Here is a 24,480-nt window from a genome sequence, read left to right as displayed (position 1 = left end):
ATTGCTGCCCAGAAAACTAGTGAGAAGGTTAGCTGCCAAATAAAAAATTTATGACAGTGTTTGGCAAAGGACTAGCTCGCTGCTTGTTTTATACATTTCCACAAGGCACTTGAAGGCAGCCTCTTTCTCCTTCTCCCTCCTCCTCCCACACTTTGGGTACATGTACCTTACTGATCACTGTTCTGGGTTTGTTCTCTAATAAAAGAGCAAAACTCCTATAAAGTAGGATTAAACAATATAACTTTTTTCCCTTCAGTAACCTCGGAAAATGTGAGGGAAGTGTTTTCAAATATGATGCGTTGCATAGAAGGGGAAAGAAATGCTGGGTTCGCTTGTTTGGAATAGGCCCATGTATAAGGAAAAAAAGAACCTTTCGATTAATGACCGGAGACGCTTAGTGGCAGAAGGAATCTTAGAAATCCTCCAGTTCTTGCAAACCCCCGCAGCCAACACTTTGCAGACGAGGAAATGGGGACCCAGAAGGAGACAGTGTCCTGCCTAAGGTCACACAGGCCGAGCCCACCTGGGAAGAGAGCCTGGCTCTCACCTGGGTACCACGCTGTACCCGCCACATCACCCCGCAGCTCGCGTCACTTTTGTTTGTTGGGGATCCCCCCAAGCCTGTGCACTTACGGTGTGTTTTATGAGCATTAGCATTCTAGGCTATTCTACTTTAGGAAAATTAAAACATTTTCTTCCCCAAAACTCGTTTTTAAAAATCTAACGCGTTAAAAGTGAGTCAAGATAGGGCAACGATACTACTGAAACGGCACTGCCTGCCTGTGTCAATTAAACCTCCAGGCTGTGTCATTAAATGTTTACGTGAACCTTTCAAAAGGATAGGGAGTTGGGGGGAGGTGTCTAGAAAAAAAGTTTTGAAGCGAGTTTGAATGTTGATTACATAGGTTGGTGATCACCCTGAAATATTTTGCCTGCCTGAGAAAGCAAAATTATGTCTCAGCCTTTTCAAAACAGTTATCAGATTATGCTCTCAGTTGTTAATTAGTGCCGTTTAGCACGCATTTCATCATTCTTACTTATTCAGAAGCCTGGCTGCGCCCTTGTTCCTTGCCTGGCTTCTGTCCGCAGAAGCATCTGCTGTGACCGTCGCACGCACGCCCGGCAGTGCTGAAGCACGGGGCCAGGGCTGCGGCTGCCTTTTGCTGTGGCGGAGTTAAGGAAGCGAGTGTTATTTGATATAAAGTGCTGCGGACAGACCAGAAGTAAGCGGATTATTTCAGGCAGCGTTAGGAGGTAACTGGAGGAAGATTAGCTCTCCATGAGGCAGATATCATAAGCAAATTAGAAAACCTCCCCAATTAGTACAAGAAACCCAGATTTGTGCTGTTTGTGATCTTCTGCTGAAAGGCAAAGTGTCGACGTTATAGGCTCGAGTCTTGATTTAAGTTGAAATGTTGGCATTTCCTATCAGTGCGTGTTAGCATCTGAGGCTGTGTACTGGCTTAGTAAGCGAAGTAAATCCCTATTCTCCCTGGCTGCCAAGTCTTCCCCATTCCAACGTTCTGTACATTGGTAAGGTTTTCTTTGGCCCTGGAATAACCTCTAGGGCATATTATAATATTTCGATGCTGGGAATATTCAACATGACTCCAATATCCCACACTTAATCTCTCTTTCGTCTGTCTTACGGCACATGTGTCATGCTGAAGTCATAAAAACGGAGTGTGCAAAATGCCAGATGCTACAAACGCAATTATATACTTAAAACTAGCTTCCTCGGGGCACTGCTTGAAATCTGAACTGGGCCCTGTTTTCTCAAACAGGGTGACACTTTTCTGCTAAGCTACCGATCGTGTGCTCTGACAGGAAGCACAGGTCCCCTTCTGAGGCCACCGTGCACACGCAGGTCATTCTAGAATTCAGACCAGGCACTCTCATCCTTGCAACATCATGGCAGTCCCAGGCGTGTTTCTGTTTTATTCTCCGAGTGCACTGTGTAGTCTCCGGTGTCTTGACCTCTGATGTTTTGCACAAGTTGTATGTGGCAAAAGCCCTCAGCAGACCAAGCCTGACTTGTCTAAAGAAAATGGGGTAGCTGTACTCCTCGTCTGAAGATTTGAAATGCATTCCAAATAAACTTTTCACCAGAATTCGAACAACCGCAAAGCTCAGAATTTATTTTGCAGTCTTATCCAAGGAGGAAGGTAATGTTTTTGTCTCTGTGTGTGGAGGCTGATAAACAGTGCCTATTTTTCTGGCTGTAAACATAGTGCATATTCATTACAAAAAAATTTGGAAAATGTGGTGAGTCACAGAAGATTTTTTTTAAATCACCATGATCTAAACACAATCATTACTTTCATTTCAATGTATTTCTTTCCAGATTTTGTTCAAGTTTATCCTTTTGTAAAATTAGGATCCTAATATTCATAGTGTTTTTAATCTTTGCTTTTTACCTAATATATCATGGGCAAGAAAATTGGTGGTCTTAATGACAAGCAGAATAGGACAAGACCCTCTCATACCTTCTGAATGATCAAGAACAAATTTATTCAGTGTAGTTTTAGTATTCTACTTCAGTATATATTTTTCTTTGAAAATTATCAGTATCCCAATGGTATTTATGGCAACTTTCAACTCACCAATGTTATATGAAATACTGTCATATCACTCTATTTCTTTGAGGAGAACTTTGCATTTTCTCTGGTTTTACATGCGTGATCTAATTTGAACATCACAAGAAGCTTTCAGGTAGGAAAAAAAAAAAAAGAACAGATGTTGTTATCCCTGATTTGATTCATAAATGCAAAGTGAGCTACAGTATAAGATGCGCCGTGATGCCAGCCATTATTCTTCCCACCACGCACTGCACGTGGTCTTTGAAACTGGACCTCATTTTAATTTATTTATTTTCTTTATTTTATTTGTGGCTGCGTTGGGTCTTCATTGCTGCGCGCGGGCTTTCTCTAGTTGCGGTGAGCGGCGGCTACTCTTGATTGTGGTGCACGGGCTTCTCATTGTGGTGACTTCTCTTGTTGTGGAGCACGGGCTCTAGGTGCGCAGGCTTCAGTAGTTATGGCTCACAGGGTCTAGAGCGCAGGCTCAGTAGTTGTGGCGCATGGGCTAAGTTGCTCCGCGGCATGTGGGATCTTCCCGGGGCTCGAACCCGTGTCCCCTGCATTGGCAGGCGGATTCTTAACCACTGCACCATCAGGGAAGCCCCTGGACCTCATTTTAAATACCAGCTTTGCCACTGACTAGCTGTGCAATCTTGGGCAAATTAACCTCCCTAAGCCTCAGTTTTCTTCTTTGGAAAATTGTAACATTAATATCTTTGTCACAGATTTGTAATGAGGATTAAATAAAAGAATTTGTGTGAAGTACTTCGGAAAGCATAAGGCACCAAAAAAGTTAATTTTTTTTCTCACACATTCTCTCTTTCTTATAACATTGTGAAGAAAGTTTATGTTTCTTTTTCCAATTTACTCAATTCTTAGTTTAGCATTATTTTAAATAATAATTATATATGTAATAATATACAATTTAAGAAAATGTAAAAATACGTAATAGAAAGCAAAAAAAAACACTCGCCAACCAAATACAAACACTGGTACTGCTTGGCTACATTTCCTTCCAGTCTTTTTTTAATATTTTCTGTGCAAAGGCTTGCCATTTGTTTTTAGACATGTCAATTAGTGCCTTAAACCAAGGAATATGGCTGGTAGTTAAGGCATGTGTTTTAGAGAACACGGTCTGCATGCCACCACACCCTGTTCTTGCTTCTAGATCTCAAAAGAGGTGTCCCTTTGGAATCCTACTTCCATTGGCAGTAAACCAAAATGGGGAGTCAGATGCGTGGTCATGGCAGGGGTGCGATGAGGATGTCTCCAGAACCTGAGGTATCTGAATGTATTGATGAGTCCCTCACCCACTGGTCCTGTGGCCTTGGAGTAAATTGTGTAAAACCCAGCCCACCCATTCACAAAACCAGCTTCTCTGACAATAGAAAGGGGTTGGACTTCAGAGGCCACAATCTGTCAGGCCCAAATTCGGCCTCGCTGTCACCCAGGGCATGGGCAACTCAGAATTACGACACTCAGGTATCTTCAACCACTGGGAAGAAAAGCCTTTCCTAGACCCTTAAAAGGTGTTCTGTTCAAGCTGAAAGGAAAATACCTACAGCCAAGCATCTCCTGTCAGCTAAGTTGATAGTTCTCTATCAAGTCAACCATTAGTGAATACATTGGTTCTCCTTTTTTTTTTTCTTTTTTTGCGGTTCTGCCTTGGCTATTCCCAAGACTTCTCTGAACCAGCTGGGCAAAATTGATTTTTATTAGTTCCACTGGCCTTGTGGAAAATTATCTCATGAACTGGTTTTTATAGGAAGACTCAAAGCACAGCACAGGGTAAAAAATAAGCCTATAGCAGTCAAAACTGTTGTCTGAAATGTCTTCAGACTGGAAGGCTGAATTTATTGCACAAAACAAGTACTAGCAAGGCGGAGGTGTGCATTCCTGCTCATTATCACTGGAAAGGAGAACCAAAAAGCCGAGTAAAAAATTAAATTTTAATAATGCCACTGATATTTTCTAAATCTTTCCTGACAGAAAGATTCTCATTATTTTTATCTGTCTCCGAGTAGGTTCTTTTAGTGCCATCTCAGAAATGGCCTCAGCTATGATTGTTTTCTAGGCTTTAAAGCATCTGAAAGACCAAATATATACAGAGAGAAATATGCTTTAGATTGTTCAAGGAAGGGCCGTGACCGTGGTAACATTTCAGCTAGCGTATCTGCAGCCAACATTTGCTGGGAACGCCTTCTGCTTCCAAAAGGAGGTCCGTGTTATTAAGACAATTGAAGTAAATCCCCAAACAAAGGGGACCACGATCCACTGCACTTGGCTACGGAGGAACTCAGGAGTCCCAAGTTTGGGTTCACTCTGGAAACTGCCCCATGCTGGCCACAAAAGGAGATTCAAGAAAAAATGGAATTATCTTATTGTTTCGGTAAACGTGCAAACTCGCCTTCCAAGTATCACATAGTACAGAATTGTTTGGGGGATAGGAGGGAAGATAAAGCCAGAATCATTAAAGTAGCCAACCCACAAAAATGTGAATTTTTTTGTTTGTTTTCTTAGTTTTTTAGTGCCTGTGTATAAACCTGTCTTGGTCCCAAAAGGATTTACAGCAATTTACCAAAATGTATACAATAGATTTTCTATATAGTAAATGAAGTCCGGGGGGAGGTTAACACACAAACTGTGGAATAGCCCATAAGTTTGTGAGAAGTGGGCCACAAATTTATCTCTAGGCATCTGGCAGGCGACTTGAAGAGGAAGACGGTTTCAGTTAGATGAGCTGAAAACACAGCTCCTTCCTCCTTCCCCCGACCCCAGCACCTTCCCATGGGACCTCATCACAGGGACACACGCCGTGCAGGGTAGTAAACATGTTCAAGAGCATCCCTACAGGAAACACGAGTTCCACAGGGCTGTCTCCTGCTGTCCCTCTGTCCAAGCAGGTGGCGTGGTGCCGAGCACAGCCAAGCGCGCATGCGCGAGCCTGAGCAAAGCCAGTGGTGCAGACTCTCGCGGGCTCCGCTCCTCCAGAGGAGACTCCTGTGTCTCGAGGAGAGGGGGACCCCATTCGTTAGGCCCCTCGATCAACCCTGTTTCCCTAGGCTGGACTTCTGACGAGTGTTCGGCAGGGGAGTTTGAGGCTCTACCCACTCCATTAGAAACCTCCAATGACACCCCCTTAAGCTGGTAAATAGGGCGCCCACGTAGGGGTCTGGGTTTCACCATCTGCTTGTGAAAATGAAGGCCAGGGAGCTTGAGGCCAGTACCTCCAAAGAATGACAGAGGAAAGAAGGGCCTCTTCTTTCTAAGATTCAGGCTGCTTTTCGGCTCAGTCTCTGGAAAGAGCCCTCCTGACTTGTTGGTTTTTCTATTCGCTGCAGTAAAGGAGCTGAGTTCAAAGGCCGCAGTATTCCTTGGCAGTTTGTTTTCTTTCTTTTTATCAAGTCCACAGATGTGGATGTCAGCAAACATCCTCAGGGATGCTTGGGTCACATATATTTACTACCACTTTAGAGAGGGGGAAACTGAGGCCCATTTCCTTGTTTTTCACAAGATCACGCAACAGATTGGGCGTGGAGGCCATCCTGCAAACCTCTTTGCCACTCACCCTCCGAAAGACACCACTTGGTTTCCCATCTCAGGCCCACTGACTTATAAGACGTTTCACATAAAATGTACACCCTCCTCCTTGAGAAGTACCAGCCAGGCTCTCCAGCACATTCTGCAGGCTGTGAGGGTCAAGGGGGCTGCAGATATGCAGTCCAGCCCTGACCTCTGCCTGTGCTTTTCATCCCCTTGTGAGAGGTCCAAAAGGCACACACAAGCTGGTTTGTGGCTTCTGTTGACCTCTCTCTAGCCCTTGACCCTGCGGTTAGGAATCAGTTATGGGCTAAGTTGGATGCACTCAGTGTAGACCCTGGTTATTGAAGCTCACGCAGAGGTTGAACTTCAGACTTCCACAGGGTCAGGACAGCTGGGCTTTTCCTGCCTCCGAGGGGATCTCCAGCAATGCAGGGCAGGGAGGCTCTCCCTCACCCACCCCCTTCCTTTTAATTCATCCCTGAATAAGTGGTCAGAGGTCACAGACTGAAGACCAGAGCCACTCTGACCCCCAGACAGATGTTTTTTGTTTGGCTACCCAGTGTTTTGGAAAACTTTTTCTTAGTTGCCAATATTTAAAACTTGAGAGATTTCACAGAAAGAACACAGTTTCTGGCTTCTCTTGGCAAAAAAAGAAGATCTGGCCGCACTGAGCTGACTCTGCGTACCAAGGGCAAGTAGGAGCGGCACCCCAGTTTAGAATGAGGGCACGCAACCCCAGTTCTCCAGTCCCCTCTCCCGACACCTGCAGCCCTCAGACTGGAGACTCCCCTTCCCCCCCACCGGACTTCCTTCCTTAGTTAGAGAAAAGAATTGCGCACGTTCCCGGGCTGGCAGGTGACAGGGCTTCACCTGAGCAAACCTGGAGATCCTGCTATCTGATGGCCACCCTGCCCCACCCTCCTCCCGCCCAAAGAACTATGAGTCAGCCCTCATGCTTATCTCAAATAAGCCTTCCGAGGAGGCCACCTTAACCTGGGGTCACCTGCTCAGAAATGATTAATGCTGCTTGGGGGTATGTAAAATCAGTTTCAAGGGGAAGATTGTGAGGGAGATACAAGTTTGAGCAGACAGGGCACACGCTGCTGGGTGCCTCCTGCAGGGCAGCCCAGGGATTCGAGTCACCAAAAAGCCCCTCCACCTGGACTGGAGCGGTGTGCCCAGAGCCCAGGCGAGGGCCACCTGATGGGAGCTGGAAGCAGGGAGGGCCTGTGAGGAACCACAGGGGAGATGGAGCTGCTGGGAAGGCAGAGGAAGAAAGGGAGGAATGCCCTGACTTCTCTCTCCCTCCCATCCCCACTGTCCTGCCAGCGCCTCCCATTGGCTGAATGCAGTGGGCGGCCAGTCATCAGGGGTTGGGGTAGTGGAAGAGGAGCCTCTTTATGAAATAGAGCAAAGCAACGAAGGGACAAGAAAAGGGGCTGAGGACAGGCAGCCCCAGGACTGGCACAGTGGGGATATGAGTTAAGACACATCCCATTCAGCCACAGAATCAGATCTGGACGAGTGATAGAAGTTCTGATGTTATGATCTAGAAAACGTGACCACATCCCTCAAGAGTTGACAGAGATGCAGGTGGCTGATAAACCTTTGCCAAAATAGTTTATTCCCCTGACATCAGGAAAGCAAAAAGGTGTAAATCCATGACTATTAGGAGATTAGTATCTAGTGTCAGATCTTGCAGGAAATGATGTTAAAGCCCATCACAAAAGCCAAGGCAGCCTTGTCTCCACCAGTGTGACCTCAGCCAGCCCTAATCCAGAAGAGGCATCTTGGCTGTCAAGGGGTGTCCCCAGGGAAACTAACAGAGCTGGGGGGGGCCGCCTCCGCCTTCCTGGGTAACTGAGGTAGCTGCTGAAGGCGGGGCTTCCAGGAGAGTGGCTGAGCCTGGACCCCACAAAGCAAGCTAATCAGGGGCAGCGCTAGGATGTGCCCCACGGGAATCTGCAGAGGAATCTGCAGGCTTTCCAGGCCAAGGCACCTGAGCAGGGGGATGCCTACTGGAGGGGAGGGGGGCAGCCAAATAAGGGGGAGTCTCAGGACTCATTGTGGGGAGATCAGTGAGCGACAATAGGAGTAGAGTTATGAAATAATAACTATTACAGTTCTTTATTGAGCGGTTACTATTGCCAGGCACTGGTCTAAGCACTTCATGTTGAATTAACTCATTTATTTATTAATGTAATTTATTGACCAAGGTGCTGCTATTATTGGCCCCATTTTCCTGAGGAGGAAACCGAAGCATTGGTTCTTTGGAACTTTCAGGTTCCTTGTATTGGTATTTTCATCTTTCTTTTTAAACAGAAGACTGATGGAACGTTGTCCACTTTTTATTTTGCCAAGTAAGAGAGAGTAGTTTCCAAAGAGAGTGTACATTTCCAATGTCCAAGTTCGGGACACTGGGAGAAAACAGTGGCATCTACTATCGTCATCACTCTACAAAATAAAGAATATTTTCATGCTAAAAGGGCGAAAAGGACATCATCTTGGAGAAGTAATGAAGTAACTTGTCCAAGTAACTTGCCCAACTGGTGTGAGGCAGATTCAAATCCGGGCAGTTGGCTCCAAAACTGAAGGCGGCTGGTCAGCTTCTGCTCATGGCTTCTCTGGAGGATAAAGAGGGTGTGGGCTCTTGGCGAGGGAGGGGCTGGGGGTGGCTCGTTCAGGAGGGCAGTGAGGTTGCTTTACAATACAGGGCAGGACCCAGCGGAAGTGGGGAACCTCCCTCAGGGCACCCAGCAGGAGATGCACAGGGAGAGAGTGAGAAACACCTAAAACCGGGAATGGGAGGTCATCCAGGCCTGACGCCGAGGAAGGTCCGTCTCGCACCGAGAACTTTACCGGGGCCACATGCGGAGTGGGGCTCGCCTTCGCCCTGGGTGGCTCTAAGCCACCAAATCTGGGTCCTACCTAATAAATCAGAATCGTCGTGAAGATTAAATGACATCCCACAAAGAGATCTGTAGTCCTTTCCCAAGATCACACCGTGAGTCTAGCTAATTGTCCCACCTGATACTCTTTTCTGTCTAGCACTCTTCTCTACCAGATGCACTAAATTAAATCTTCAGCAGACTTGGAATCTTTGTACAGCACGTTCCTTCATCTGTATGACAGGTGATGTTGACGTCATAAAAAATCGTGTGGTACGAGGTCACTGGGCAAGGGACAGTCACTGGTGAGCAACCCCCAGAGGACGATTGCTTTTAGTTCTGTCCCTGAATCTGGTGAGGGATCGGGTGATCATGCATTTACCTAAAAGAGAGGGGCTGAAAGGACACGGCCAGTGTGCTAGCGACTGAAGAAAGCTGATGAGCTCTGCTCCTGAATAGAAATGAGTATTAGGGGCTTCCCTGGTGGCGCAGTGGTTGAGAGTCTGCCTGCCAACGCAGGGGACATAGGTTCGAGCCCTGGTCTGGGAGGATCCCACATGCCACGGAGCAACTGGGCCCGTGAGCCACAGCTACTGAGCCTGCATGTCTGGAGCCTGTGCTCCACAAGAGAGGCCGCGATAGTGAGAGGCCCGTGCACCGCGATGAAGAGTGGTCCCTGCTCGCCGCAACTGGAGAAAGCCCTCGCACAGAAACGAAGACCCAACACAGCCAAAAATAAATAAATAAATAAATAAATAAATAAATAAAAAGCTGATGCAGCCACAGATAAAATAAATTTTTTTAAAAAAAGGAAAGAAATGAGTATTAGTAATTTACTGTGCATTTATGCTGGGCACTAAGTAAAGAGTAGACTTTGGTTAATTAGTGTTCTGTGCTATCAACAAAAGTTAACTTGCGTGCACAATTACTGTGTCCATGCAGAAGAGTGTGAAGATGAAGACATCGAAGACTCGCCTCCAGACGACCAAGGCGAGTCTGACAGAGAACATGAGACACACCAGTTGCCTAAATAACCACTTCGTGTGTGTCCAGCAGGGGTGGAAGCTAAGACTGGAGAGGTGGGCTAGGGCTTCAGGGAACTCCTTTGTCCAAATGGGCGTGATATAGTCTCTACCTCATGAGATTGTGGTGAGGGTTCAACAAAGTGTAGAAAATGCCAGAATAACACCTGGCCAGGAGTCCACACCCGGCTCATATGAGCTGTGGGTGGGGTGTAGCTGCAGCTGTCCTCACAGTCACTGTCATTGATGTTGCTGTTGGCATCACCCTGGCAACCACGCTGTCAAGGCCTGAGGAGGAATCTCCAGAGGATAGAGCTGGGTGGGATTTTCCAGCTCCGGGGTTCACGAACTTTCACATTTCTTGGACTTGGGACTTTTTAAACAGAGAACTGAAGGAGGATTGTCCACTTTTGATTTTGCCAAGTAAGAATAGTTTCCAAGGAAAGAGTACATTTCCAATGTCCAAATAAGGACATTGGGGAAAAACTTGCCGTTTACTATCACCGTCACTCCATAAAATCGAGGACATTTGAGCACTAAAACAGTAGAAAGGACCCAATCTCAGAGGAAAGGGCAGTCCTTGAAACTGAGTAATCTGCTTTTCAAATAAAGGAGGTGTCTATGTCGCTTTTCTTGCATTGAGCTTCGGCCTGGAGTTGGGGAACCACTGTTGTCCATCCTTCCACGCCCCTCTTCATTGTATGTAGAAGTAGGACCGGGTTAAGCTCAGTAAGAGGTGGAGACTGATAGGCTCTGAGCTGTGTTCCTGGATTTTGTTGAACATTCTCTGGTAGCAGAAGACATGTTTGGAGTTGCCATGATGTGCAGTCGCCACAGTGGCCCTGGCCGCTCGCGTGAGGATGAGGGTCACAGTGAAACAGGAGCGGGCCTGGGGCTCTGGAGACCTGGCTGTGCCCCACAGGGTTGACCCTGGGCACGTCCCTCCACCTCTCAAGCCCTCAGGGTCCTCGACTCTAAAACGAACACTCCAGACCAGAGTATGGAGACCTTTTCCAGCTCTGGCTGTCTGCAAACCTGGGAGGGAGTAAGTGTACCTTGCATATCTAGAGCATCCTTATTTGATTTTCTTCAAGTTCTTTCCAAACCCTTTGATTGAAACGAGCTGCCTTGATCGTATCTGAAAGCCCAGTAGCCAGCAAAGCTCTCCAGGCCCCTGCCATCACTGAGTCTGTAGTTCAGAATAGCAGAGGCTGCACTGCCCAGCCTGAAATTCGAGGTGCCCGTTTGGCAATGTAGAGTGCAGTGTAACTACACACCGCTCATCAGACCCTGGCGGGCTTATCAATGGGCTCTGACAGGTACTTGTTGGCCGCCTTCCCAGGCTGGGAAGGTGTCCTCAAGCCAGCCAATGGGATGCCCTCCCTTTGCCTTTGATGTTTATGCGGCCACTTTGGAGGGAAGGCTCGCCCTGCTGGGGACAGTGTCACCGTGAGGCCCAGATAGATACCAGACTGTGGGATTGAGAAGCCTGGTGGGCTTGGGCTTGGTGGGGGGTTGGGCAGCAGCTTCCTGGACACGTGCCTCCACCTCCCCCGCAGCCACTGGAGGTTTCCCAGGCAGCTCCTCCAGACTCTGACCACCTTCCCCCTGCCTGTCGCCTTTCCTGAAACCGCATCTCCTTTCACAGGGTTATTTGCCGACCTCATGCATGTAAAGGCTTTACCTTTTGCAAGTGCTTTATAATCTCTAATGAGCTAATCCTCTTCTCCCTGGGGTGGTTGGTGAGCTGGCTGATTTTGCTGGGAAGAAACTGAAGCCCAAGTGTGTCGGAGTGACTTGCTCCAGGTCACCCCAGGCAGACCCAGGATTGTGGACACACAACAAATTGTCCCCAGGCAGATCCAGGATTGTGGACACACAACAAGTTGTCCCGGGCACTGGCATTACTCTAATTACAGCCTTTGTTGTCAGGCTTCCGTAATTGATTTCTCACTGTGACACCGTCAGCTCCCTCGGGGCAGGGACTCTGGGTTTTCTGTTCTCTTCAGAGGGACTTGGCCAGACCTGCCATTCCCATCTGCGCATGGTCCAAGGACCAGCACATTCTCCAGCGGAGGAGGGCTTGCCTTCAATAGCTTTTAGCTTTGAGACCAGGAGTGGGCAAACCACAGATAGCACACCAAATCTAGCCCCTTGCCCGTTTTGGTATGGCCCGTGGGATAAAAATGGTTTTGACATTTTGAAATGGTTGGAGAAAAATCAAAAGAAGGATATTTTTTGATGTGGGGAAATTACATGAAATTCAAATCTCAGTGTTTGTAAAGAAAGTTTTGTTAGAACACAGCTGTGGTCACTTGTCCACGTATTGTCTAGGGCTGCTTTTGCACTACACGGGCAGAATCCTGTAGTTGCAGCAGAGGCCGTATGGCCCACGAAGCCTAAAATACTTACAGTTATGGGTTGTATTGTGTGTTCTCCCCTCCCCCACTCCCCTTCCCCAAATCCATAGGTTGAAGTGCTAACCCCTAGGACCTCAGAATGTGACCTTGTCTGGAAAAACGGTCTTTGCAGATACAATTAGTTAAGGTGAGACATCCTGGAGCAGGGTGGTCCCCTAATCCAATATGACTGGCGTCCTTACAGAAAGAGGAAATTTGGACGCACATACACACACAGGAAAAATGCCATGTGAAGATGAAAGCAGAGATCGCGGTGGTGCTTCTCCAAGCTAAGGAGCTTCAGATGTTGCCAGCAGACCACCAGGAGCTGGTGCAGAGGCGAGGAGCAGATTCTCCCTCCCAGAGCTCAGGAGGAACCAACCTGCCAACACCTTGATCTTGGACGTTCAGCCTCCAGGACTACGAGACAATACATTTCTGTTGTTCAAGCCACACGGTCTGTGGTACTTTGTTACTGCAGCTCTAGCAAACTAATACGTTTATTACCTGGCCTTTCACAGAAAAGGTTAAATCCCTTTAAGTTAAGTAGAAATTCGGAAACAGAGTACTTCTTGTCCTCACTCAGGACCTAGCCTCGGTGTCCCAGGGCTCAGATACTGGCTCCTGTCCCCTCATTTCCTTGCTGGAGGGCGTGCTCATTTCTCCGCCTGTCAAAACTTATCCCTCCTGTGTCCCGTTCCCTCAGGACTTGTGGATAACTGACCACTCCTAAATGCAGGTTGGTAAGTATGGACTATGAATGGTGGGGCGAGGCTTAGTTAGTTGACCCAGAGACAACATCTGGCTTTCTTCTTGGTATATATATATATATATATATATATATATATATATATATATATATATATATATTTATTTATTTATTTATTATTTTTGGCTGCGTTGGGTCTTCATTGCTGCCTGCGGGCTTCCTCTAGTTGCGGTGAGCGGGGGCTGCTCTTGGTTGCAGTGCATGGCCTTCTCATTGTGGTGGCTTCTCTTTGTTGCAGAGCACGGGCTCTAAGCGCATGGGCTTCAGTAGTTGTGGCACGCAGGCTCAGTGGTTGTGGCTCGCGGGCTCTAGAGCACAGGCTCAGTAGTTGTGGCACATGGGCTTAGTTGCTCCGCGGCACATGGGTTCTTCTTGGACCAGGGATCAAACCCGTGTCCCCTGCACTGGGAGGCAGATTCTTAACCACTGCGCCACCTGGGAAGCCCCCTTCTTGTTTTAAATGTCTTATCCCAGAGGCAGGAGTCTCGTGGGATGTGCCCCCTCGGGTCCCTCATTTCACATGGCTTTGGGCCACTGTCTACTCTGTTCGTGAATAGAAATCTCATCTGTGATGAAAGAACCAGCAGCTCCTGAAGCCTGTGAGCCCCACAGCTGTACGCAAAGCTTCCAGGGAACCAGGCTGGGACTGTCCTGACTTCACAGGAAGACAAGGGCGTGGAGACATGGAGAAGGGTTGTTGTAAAGGCCGAGACAAGAAGGCTGGGTCCATATCCTGGTCTGGATCTGAGAACTTCATGTACTCACATCCTAGGGCTGCCGTTACAAAGCACCACAAACTGAGGGCTTAGGGCTTCCCTGGTGGCGCAGTGGTTGGGGGTCCGCCTGCCGATGCAGGGGACCTGGGTTCGTGCCCCGGTCCGGGAGGATCCCACATGCCGCGGAGCGGCTGGGCCCGTGGGCCATGGCCGCTGAGCCTGCGCATCCGGAGCCTGTGCTCCGCAGTGGGAGAGGCCACAGCAGTGAGAGGCCCGCGTACCGCAAAAAAAAAAAAAAAAAAAAAACTGAGGGCTTAAAACAACAGAAATATATTCTGTCACTGTTCTAGAGGTTTGATGTCTGAAATCGCGGAGTCAGCAGGGCCATGCTGAAGGTCTAGGGAAGAATCCTTCCTTGCCTCTTACAGCTTCAGGTGACCCCACGCTTTCCCTGGCTGGTGGCAGCATCTCTCCAGTCTCTGCACATGGCTTCATAGGGCCTTCTTCCCTGTATCTGTGCCGTCCCTTCTCATAAGGAACAACAGTCATTGGATCTCGGGCCCACCCTACATCCAGGATGATTTTATCTCAAGATCCTTAACAAATTACATCTGCAAAGACCCTGTTTCCAGACGAGGTCACATTCTGAGGTGGACGTGAATTTGGGGCAGGGTGAGGGGATAGCTGTTCAACTCAGTACAGTCGGTATGGCTGAAAGTGAGAGAAGCCCCAGCCAAACTTGCTTGAATCGAAAGGGAATTGTTTGGCTCCTATAACTGGGAAGTTCCTGAGGCACACCGCAGGGGTTCAAATAATGCCTTTAGGAACCCGTCTTTTTCTTCATCTCTGGGCTCTCTGCTCCTCTGTGTGCCATCCTTTGGGCAGGTTCCCCTCCTGCGTGGTGATAAGAATACCCCCCACTCCCCCATACCCCCATCCCTGCTGCTCTAGGCTTCCATTGTCCCCACAGCCAATTCCAGTAAAGAGAGGACCTTTTTCTTGATTTTTTTAGGAAAAATCCCCGGGCGACTCCATCTGGCCTGAGTGGCTTGCCAATTCCTGAACAAGTGGTTGTGCAGGGTCCAAAGAGCTGTAATTAGCCGGGCCTGCCTGTGTCATGTGTCCACCTGTGGAATCAGAGACTGGGGGCCGCCCCACCTGAATCCTGGGGTGAAACTGAGGATCCCTCCTGAAGGCACAGGACGTAGAAGACCCTGGATGGGCTTTATCAGTGGACACAACAAACACACAGCTCTAGCTCAGAGGCAACCATGTACCCAGCTTTGAAAAGAATGCTTCAAATTAAAAGTTAGTGTTAGAGGCTGATTACAATGACCCATTTCCCCTACTCCTGTTTTCATTTCTTTCTGGTGAATATTACCCTTGAATTGGACGTAGAACTTGGAGAGCCTTTCCCTCGGTCCTTGTTTTTGGAAAGTTCCCAAAGAGACACGATACAGGCTCCTGTGCACAGCGTCTCCCCCGCCCCCCGCTCCGCCCCCCACTCTCCTGGCTAAATGTCCTGACAACTGGTACTGTTCTGTCAGACCCCAAAGGTGAGGCACCATTATTCGCGGTCAGGCAGGAAAGCGTGTGCAGGACGGGGCGTCAAACCTGTGGCGTGGCGTGCACTCTCCAACAAACGAATGCAGGCTTGCAAAGGGATGTGGACACTGCTGGCATGCTTCATGGGAGAGTGGCTAAGAGCTAACTCCTAAAGCTGTGCTTGTCTGCAAGCAGCTCTTAGAAACCAGGAAGATGACTACATGAACCTTCATTCATTCATTCAGCAAGCTTTTTTTTTTTTTTTTTGAGAATGTCTATGCCAAGCTCTATTTTAAGCGCTGGGAATACAAAAGACAAAGGAGATTCAGGCCGTAGAGGGGCCACTTTTTATTGGGGAAACCTGCACAGAAACAGAAAATCATAAAACTGTGTGGCAAATGTAGCGGTAAGAGAGGGGCACACACACACAGGGAAATACATGAGTGAGCAAGGGGCATGGTCAGGAAATTCTCCCGGAAGAGGTGGGGAAAATATGCCATTGATCAAGGACTTGGTTTTGAAATTAAAGTGAATCAACCTAAAAATGCTTTTTGGTCTCAAATAACAGAAGACCTAGCTCAAACTGACTTCAGAAATAGCATTCATTTATTTTCTCATATAATGGAAAGTCCAAAAGAAGGATGTTTGATAGAGAGGTCCATGTCTTCAGGACTGGGGTTCCATTTCTCTGCTTTTTCTTCAACTCTGCTATCCTCCATGGGTCAGCTTCTTTCTTCAGCTGGCTTCCCTCATGGAAACAAAATGGCTGCAGCAGATCCAGGCCTAACACCTGCACACCACATAGTCCAGGTGACCTGACCTTGCATTCCAAGCAAAGCTTCTGACATTCACTCTATTAAACTGGCTTCATTCACATGCCTGCTTCATTCACATGCCTGGTCCAGTCACTGTAGTCAGGGGTATGTAACACACTGACCTCTTAGCCTAGGTCACAGCTCTACCCCTGGGGCTAGGGGTAGCGCCAGATGTTTGGAAGGGAGAAATGAATGCGGCCAACACATATCTGCTCTTCGTGGGAAGCAGAATGCCCCACCTGAGCTTGCTGAAACATTCACGAACACACACTGGCATTGGTTACAGCTGGAAGAAGCTCTTGAGTCTTCAGTGAGGAGTCTTACAACCAAGTATGGAGAGATGAGGATCCCAGCTTTTGAAAACCAAGAGGCAAAAAACCTAATCTTCAAGGAAAGAAGTCATTTCACCCGCCGTTATGCCTTGGCGTTTTGGATGCTTTAAACCACTTGGCTTGGCCAGACACCCCATCTTGTTGGAGAAGGGGGTCAGAGGTGCATCACCCAGGATAGCTGATGTTCTCCTGCAGTAGAAACAACCCCCAAATCTCATTACCTTAATACAAGCCCACTGTGAGTCCCACCGAGCCTCCAGGGCAATAGTCTTGCATGGGGTGACTCAGGGATCCAGGCGGAAGGATCCTCCACCATCCTGTAGCTGCACTCCCGGAACCTATAGCCTAGATCAGAACAGCAAGGGAAGACCCAAAGGGAGAGTCAAACCCTGGAAGTTAAATGCCTCCACCTGGAAGGGACGCCTAGCTCTTCTGCTCACATTCCATGGACTAAAACAGGTCACGTGGCCACATCTAACCTCAAGGGACAGGTGAGTGTGCCCAGAAATCAGGATGTGCGAGCTGGTGGATGTGGAAACGCCCACTACAGTGGAATTCCTGGGTTCCTGCAGCGCGAGCAGAGAGCTGTGCCAGGTGCCTGTCTGCTTACTTCCCTGTAACCAGTCTTCTGTGATTCCGGCTGCCACACGCAGGAACTTGTTTCTGGAGAGGGAGGAGACTGGCAATGGAAAGATTAGCTGCTCCCTGGGTTCCACACGGGGATCGGTATTTTCAACAATACTTGGTGAGTTCAGCCTCAAAGTAAATGGTTAATTCATCTTGTATCAACAGCACTGTGATTCATAAAGTAAACTTGGAGAATCCTTGATGTTTCAGGCCCACATTCCTTTTAATTTGGCCCTGCATTCTTTTAAGCCACAGCCTGCTCACTTAATAGAATGCAGCATGCAAATGCACATGTTTTTGCCTGGAGGCAATTTAGCCTCGCTGTTTCAATGGATGTCTTCTTTCAAGTGTATATTCTTTCTTAAATTATTTACTGAGTAAACACACTTTGCATTTTCAAAAGGGAGATTAAGACCGCTTGTGGCAGACCTAATAGGATATAAAGCGCCCCCCACAATCTTGTCCAAAGTTAGAAGGAAGTTACTCTGGGCTTCCTCTAAAGTTCCTTCTCTGCTTCACGAGCTGGGAACCCCGCTTCCCAGCTTGTGGACCTGATTCTTTCCGGACTCTGCATTCCTTTCTGCTTTGCCTACAGCAATACCTACCAGCGGCCCCTGGCTGTGACGGTAGGCCAGGCCTCCTCACAGATGGGGCCCACCAATGCCAGCCTTTGTTTCCCTGTCCAGGCTGGCTTGGTCTTATTCACTCAAAGGCCCCAACAGCTCACTTTTCTGGCCCTTAGAGGTATTGTATCTGCCCAACACCTTTGAGGCCCAAAACTGGGTTGGTGGCCTGGCCAGAGTCAAGCTTACTTCCAATTCTGTCAGCTCCAACCCTTTTTTTTTGCCCCTCTACAGCCTTTGTCCCACATATCTTTGTTTGAAAGCAAATACTCTCTCCTGCTGACCTCTTCCACCGCCAGCACACAGTTCCATGCGGACCTTTCCTTCTCCCCGTTTGACCCAGTAGTGCTCTGAGAAGACACCATGATACAGTGTTCCATCTTTGGGGAGTTTATGTCAGCTTTTAACTTCAGCCTTTTCTATGCAGACTCCCTGCGATTTTCCTGCAAATTAAATTTGCACAGGTTTCTTCTCCATTCTCCCTTGAATGGAATGATTACAATTACAGGGGCTGCGTTCTTTCATTATCATCCTTTGGACAGTTCTCCTGGGGGCCTACGTGCCAGTAACCGTGCCGAGTTCTGGGCTGGTGAAGTGAAGACTCCAGGCTCTGTGGACACACCAAGGTCTTTCTGAACGTCTGTGACCCAGTGGTGCCCTTCTTGGGATCAGGTGTGTGTGCACTGAGTGAGTTAAAGACGAGCTATTAGGAAAAATCATGGGTGAAACCCACTCTTTGCTTTGAGATGAGGGAAGCCCAATTAGGAAGACTGGGGAAGAGCTGAGGATTTAGGGATTCCTGTGTATTCATTTTTCTAACCATGCCTCAGATTAAACAGGTAACACCCACAGTTAATCCTTAATAAATTAGCATCATGGATGCCTTGGGGCCCTCAACCCACAAATAAAATGGTTGTCATCCGGGAGACACACTACCGTGGATGACTTAAGGCAGAATTTTAAAGAGTTTTCATGCTTTTAATCTTCCATTTTGCTGATTTCCTTTGCAAGTGTGATGCGGGTGACTGTGGTACATAGAGATTTGACAGTGACTTGGGCAAATGGGATGTGTAGGGACTGTTCTGAAGACTTCTACCCCTTCCAGGGAAAAGGGGAAAAAATCAGTTTGGGTTTTAAATCAAGCCACCAAGTTACACCGATCAAGTGTCCGTAATTAGCCTCACTTTAACAAGCCACGAAGTCCCGTTTTTATTTATTTATTTTTGGGGACCGAGAATCTTCCTGGTTCCTGAGTAAATATGGCCTGTTGAGTCTGAATTAGCTGTCATCGCAGAAGAATTAATGTCAGGGCGCAGCCTTTCTAGTGGGGAAGGGAAGAAATAAACGAGATAGATCTTAGCTGAGCATTACGTGATAAATGAGGACCGAGCAGATCATTCATCTCCTTGGAGGAAAGTGGACACAGGCGCTAAAGCAGTTTTGCGGAAGACGTGTCAGCAAATGTGATCATTTTGTAACCTGTCAGGAGGAGAGGGAGCTGGTCCTTCCAGGGGGCCACGAGGGAGTGGGCTTGTCTGATGGGACCGTCTGCATCCATCCATTTAGGTTTGGGGAAGAAGGGGTTGCGCAAGGAAGAATGCAACTGAAACCACAAGGATGGTGTCATTCTTCCGAGAAAGAAACTCACCCAGAAGCTAGAAAAGACTGCGAAGGCCCTGTAGAGATTTCTTCTCGAAGATGTGAAGTTAGGAGGGTGGGGTCTCTGTTAAACCGGGGGCCTGGCTGGTCCCACCTAGTTCTTCCCATGGGAGTCCCCTTCCCACGTTCTGTGTCTAGACAAGGCAGCAGACCTTTTTTTCTCCTTGGTATTTGGAGGACGGGCAGATGGGGTTTGCTGTGGGGTCTTGACAACTGGATGAGCAGCGGGCCAGAGTGCCCAACACTCTGCCTCTATTTCTGCATGGTCGGTTCTGTGGGAGCGAGCGTGGGCAGGGCTGTTTGACCCAGCTTTTTCCCTTAGACAACCTCAACGAGGCATTCTGATATTCGACCTCTTTTCTCAGAATGAGGTAACAAAGTATGAAACAACTTCATCAGAAGCCCTCTGCAGGCGTCCTGGAGCTTGCGTCTGCACCCTGGCTCTCCTTCTGAGTCCCCAGGTCCCCATCTGCCTTTGGCAGAGCCAGAGCTGAGGGGACTGGAATCCCTAGAGGTGAGGGCCCACCAGCCAGAGCACACGAGGCACCCGAGTACTTTGTATTATTCCTCATTTCCATCTTTTTTTTTTTTTTTTGCCACGGAGCACATGTAACGTTTCCTCTCGGCGTAACGGAGCGTGAGCCCCAGTGACAGATGATGGTTTCATAGCCTGAGCTGCAAGCTTGACACTTGCTTCTTAATCTTGTCCTTTTCTTCCTAAGTCTCTCTTTTACTTTTCCCTGGGTATTTCTGTACAGGTAAGTACCTTACTGACATATGTTTCCTTGGAGTCTTTCACTTTCACGGGAAACACTGCAAAAAAAATGAGGCTTGTCTCACATGTTAAATTAAAAAGAGAAGCTCGCATGGGGCCCTTGATCACTGAAAGATTACTACATGGTACTCGGAACCAGAAAGCCATTTGATTCGCTGCAGCTTCTCAGGAAGCATTTCTCCGGGTGCCTCGTGACAATCGCTGTGGCGTCGTTCGTTTGCTGGTGGATTGTTTGTGGAACCCCAGAGCTGCGTGGTCACACACACGCACGCACACAGGCACACGCACGCACACGCACACCCCACACTGGGCTCCCCACCCCCATCCGCGAAGCCCCCGTTTGATTAGCCGACCTGGTCTTACATGGTCTTTGTCCTCGGTTTATCTGTGTGAATCGCTTTTCCTCCTTTGCTCTCTCCTAGAATCATCCAGAACCGCGTCCTGATCGTCATTCTGGCCATCGTCCTGGTTATCACCATCCTGACAGCGATCACTCTTTCTGTCAGAAGACACTGATGTATCTGCTCTTCCTTGATAAACAGCGACCATGGCTCGTTCTGAGTAATTAAGACAAAATGGTCACATGAATCATTCTCTCGCGCTGACAGGGCCTGAATGACCCTCCCTCTCTCTCACCGCTGTTCAGCTGAAGTGCAAATAGTGTAAAAATATTTTCTATTCCTGTTTGCATGTGGGTTGGCTTCCTTTTCTAGGTTTGTCTTCACCCAGATTTGTTTTTCATAGGGGAAGGCGAATGTTTATTTGCCTTTTGGTAATTTCATCTACTGACCAAAATAGCCTCGGTGACATTCTTGCTTGCCCTGTGGACATGTCAGGGGTCCTGGTTTGGGAGAGGGCATGATGAGGCAGTCGTGGGGGCTTCTGATGGACTGTGCTGTTTGTCACACACTTCTTGTCACCGATCAGCCCTTCTGTGATGTCTGAGCATGAAAAATGCAGAGGCAAGCAGCGGCCAGAGCCAGTGACCGGCCCAGCAAACCAGCCCTGTACCTCCCCAGGCATAATGAATATAGTCCACCTGCCTGAGAGCTTTCACTGTAAAGGTGGGTATTTAATAGCAGTTGTGCAGGAAATTGACTTAGCACTTTCCCTGTTTTTCTATGCATATATATATTTTTTTTTACCCAAGAATATTTTTTGCTAAGACTACCCAATATCCACTTTTCACAACTTTGATTACTGGCTACAAGAAAGATTTCCTTGCCTTCCAAACATCCCATACTCCCCAGAATCTGCTGGCAGAGAGAGCCCCGGCCTGGTATTTAATGGTGACCTCCTCTCCCCTGACCTGTGTAAGCATCTCTGTATCCTTTCCGTCTTAATGTTTGCACTGCCAAAAGCAGCCCTCATACATGTAAAAGGTCTGACAGGGTTCTCTCCACATCCATTCCAGTATGTAAAGAGAGCATGAATATTTCAGGAAGAGCAAGAATCTGACTCCTTCAGTGAGAAATTTCAAATGTGATTATCAATATGGTAGAGTCCTATAGGCTGATCCACTGGAAATAAACTTGATGGAAAACGTTCACTAACCTCCTTTAAAAGAATGAGGGATTGCAGCGCGTTACAAAAGGATGGCTTGGGTCTTTCACTAACAAACGTGAGCACAGCCTTCCTGAATTCACGATGTATTCAAACCTCTGCCATGCTTTGTGATTTCCTTTGGTTTCTTTCTGTCCGAGGTAACCGGGAATTGCGTTTAAAATGAGTTCATTTATGATCAGGCTTCAAGGTGCCCAAGCTGAGGTCATTCTCCCGCTAGTCATAAAGCAAAATGTGTTTTTCTTAAGACTTCATAGGCACTTACAGGGTCCTTTCTATCTTTTGAGTATAATTGGAAGCTTTGAATCCTTGAAAAGCAAACCTGTTCCCTTCATAAAAAATGCTAACCACCTGTGCCCATGGGCGGAGATCACCGGATGCAGCACTTGATTTTTTTTTTTTTCCCTAACTCAGAAGAGAACCATTATGGTTTAGAGAGGAAATGCAGAATGGCAAAATCCACCCGAGAAACTGTACTCATCGAAACAGGCTAGGGCCTGCACGTGTTCAGGTAAATCATTTAGTATCGTGTAAAGAAAGCTGCAGCATTTGCTTCGCAGGGATGGTGTGGGATTTGGGCAGAGCGAGGTAGACCGGCAAAGGAGTGGGAAGGCTGTACTAATTTTCCTATCAGCGTAAGGGATCTATCTCAGCAAGAATCTTTTATTCTGATAACGGAATTCTGTACCTGCTAAACACATCGAAGAAACAATGAAAAAGCAGGGAAACAAGTAATCTCCTTCTCGTTTTGAAACTCTAATGATGGGGAAGTATTCTACCAACCTCTGGTGGCTTCCTTCGAAACAGTTGGTCTTAGCTAAAGTGTATAATCCGTCACCCAGCTACACCTCACGCCGGCCTCTTCCTAAGGCCACCTGGCAAGCCAGGTTGATCTGATCATCTAAACTTGCTGGCTCCTAAATATTTCATTAACACCTGGCGTTCATGTTGAACGAGGAAATGAGGAGGGACTGTATCGCTCGCCCTTCAGTGGCTTCTTCTTTAGGGTTCTATGTCATTATCAGCCCTTGCCTGAGATTTTGCCCCAATTCAACCCTGAGAGTGGGAAGAAGATGAACAGATAGCCCTTGGCCTAACAGCCCCATCAAATTCACCTCAAGAGCGACCCCCTAGCCCGGGATAGTGACCACTTTGTAGGAAGCTGGTCCGAAGGCCCCTGGCCCTCTCGAACGCTGCAGGACAGACTCAGAGGTGGCCCAAGGGAGGAAAATTGTTCGCCCTGCTCCCCTGGGGAAGGAGGAAAGCCCACGCGTTGGAAGCCATTCATAGAACTTGTGAAAGGTTCTAGGAACTTAATGTGAAATTGACGAATATCTCTAAAGTCAGGAGGCTTTGTTAAAAATTATGTTCAACAGAAGGGTGGGGTGTGGAAGAGGAGACGGTGGAGGAAGAGGAAGGAGGAAGCCCTGGCCATATAAAATTCATGCAGACTAAACAGTTTCCCTGGCAGCGTAAATAAGGCGGATGCTGCCCCGCTCCAGAATCAAAAGCAATTTAATTAAAGTCTCTTAAGTTGTAAAGAGTTTTAAATGTTCCACGTTGAAGACGAATGCCGACGAATGCCTGCAAATGCAGCGGGCCTGACGTCAGCTGCCGGCCCGGGCTGGGAGGCCGTTTGCTATTCTGTTTAAGGCAGGCTGGATTGTCTTATTTTGGAACGAGCTTGGTGGGGGGTTTGCTTTGCTACTGCTTCTGAGCCCTGAGCTTCAAAGGCTGAAATTAATGGTGAACAAAATTGTGCAGCTCTGGCCGTCCCATGCGGGGCAAGCCCATTGAGGGTTATCATTAAGTAAAGAAATAAAGAGGGGGAAAAAAGCCTGCCTGTTCCAAAAACCTCATCAGATAATGACCTCAGTGATTGGATTTTCATTACCAAACAGCATCCAGAGATTATCTACTCCACAGAAGAAAGGAGGGGGAAGGAAAAAAAAAGGAAAGAAAGGAAAGCAACCGTCTTTCTCTTCCTCTCTCCTTTTTTTTTTTTCCTCTTTCTTTTGCACATCTTTTCTTTAAAACTGTCAGATCATTTCAGTATTTCAAATCCGAGGAAAACAGCCTGCCTGCTGCTGTATTTGAAGTTGTAATGGTGTCAAAAAGTCACGACTGACTGACAGCCGTCAGTCCCAGAGGGGCTCATTAAATCATAAAAACTTGACAAGGAAATAATTGCGCATCGCCAGCAACTTGGCGCCTGTTTAGACGTTTTTATTTTCTTTCATTATTAGTCCCCACCATTACGTTCATTAACAAATTGCATTAAACTGTTAAGGGCTAATGATTTGTTTATCGCTTTTTTATTATTATTATTATTTAAACCTTAGCTGTGTCATGTGGTACCCAAGCAGCCTCTTGCCATCATCCGACTGAATATTTTCCCACTCCGAGCTCTGGGTACTGTTGGAATATGAAATAGATTATTCATTACTCTCCTCTTTGCCGCTGATTTGGTTTCATGTAGCGTCTTCCACAGAGAAAGATGAAAACTTGTCAAAAATAGGTTATATCTTATTCGAAGGGGCAACAATAGCAGCAGGTACAGGCACACTTTAATATTTAATTAAGGCGGATGTTAACCCCTTTAAATGACTTTAGGTGTAAGTTCTA

General features: G+C 47.5%; 1 protein-coding gene across 9 annotated transcripts in view; it reads left to right on the top strand.

The window, feature by feature from the left end:
• Positions 1-24,151, top strand: part of VTI1A (vesicle transport through interaction with t-SNAREs 1A) — a 365,411-nt gene extending 341,260 nt beyond the window's left edge. For 4 of the 9 annotated variants that reach the window (XM_067709411.1, XM_067709405.1, XM_067709414.1 and 1 more), the window contains one exon: positions 20,715-24,151. Coding sequence is in view for 6 of the 9 variants with exons in the window: in XM_067709405.1 (XP_067565506.1) it covers positions 20,715-20,808 (94 nt within the window). In the remaining 3 variants the exon portion in view is untranslated. Of the gene's footprint in view, positions 1-3,747; positions 3,861-13,137; positions 13,175-20,714 lie in introns of all 9 variants that reach the window. The other 5 variants (XM_067709403.1, XM_067709406.1, XM_067709413.1 and 2 more) reach the window with 3 other exon arrangements.
• The last annotated feature ends 329 nt before the right edge of the window (positions 24,152-24,480 follow it).

This window comes from Pseudorca crassidens, chromosome 16 (assembly GCF_039906515.1).
Source record: "Pseudorca crassidens isolate mPseCra1 chromosome 16, mPseCra1.hap1, whole genome shotgun sequence".
NCBI lineage: Eukaryota > Metazoa > Chordata > Mammalia > Artiodactyla > Delphinidae > Pseudorca > Pseudorca crassidens.
The sequence above is the reverse complement of the archived record's forward strand: the minus strand, read 5'-3'. Positions and strand labels throughout refer to the sequence as shown.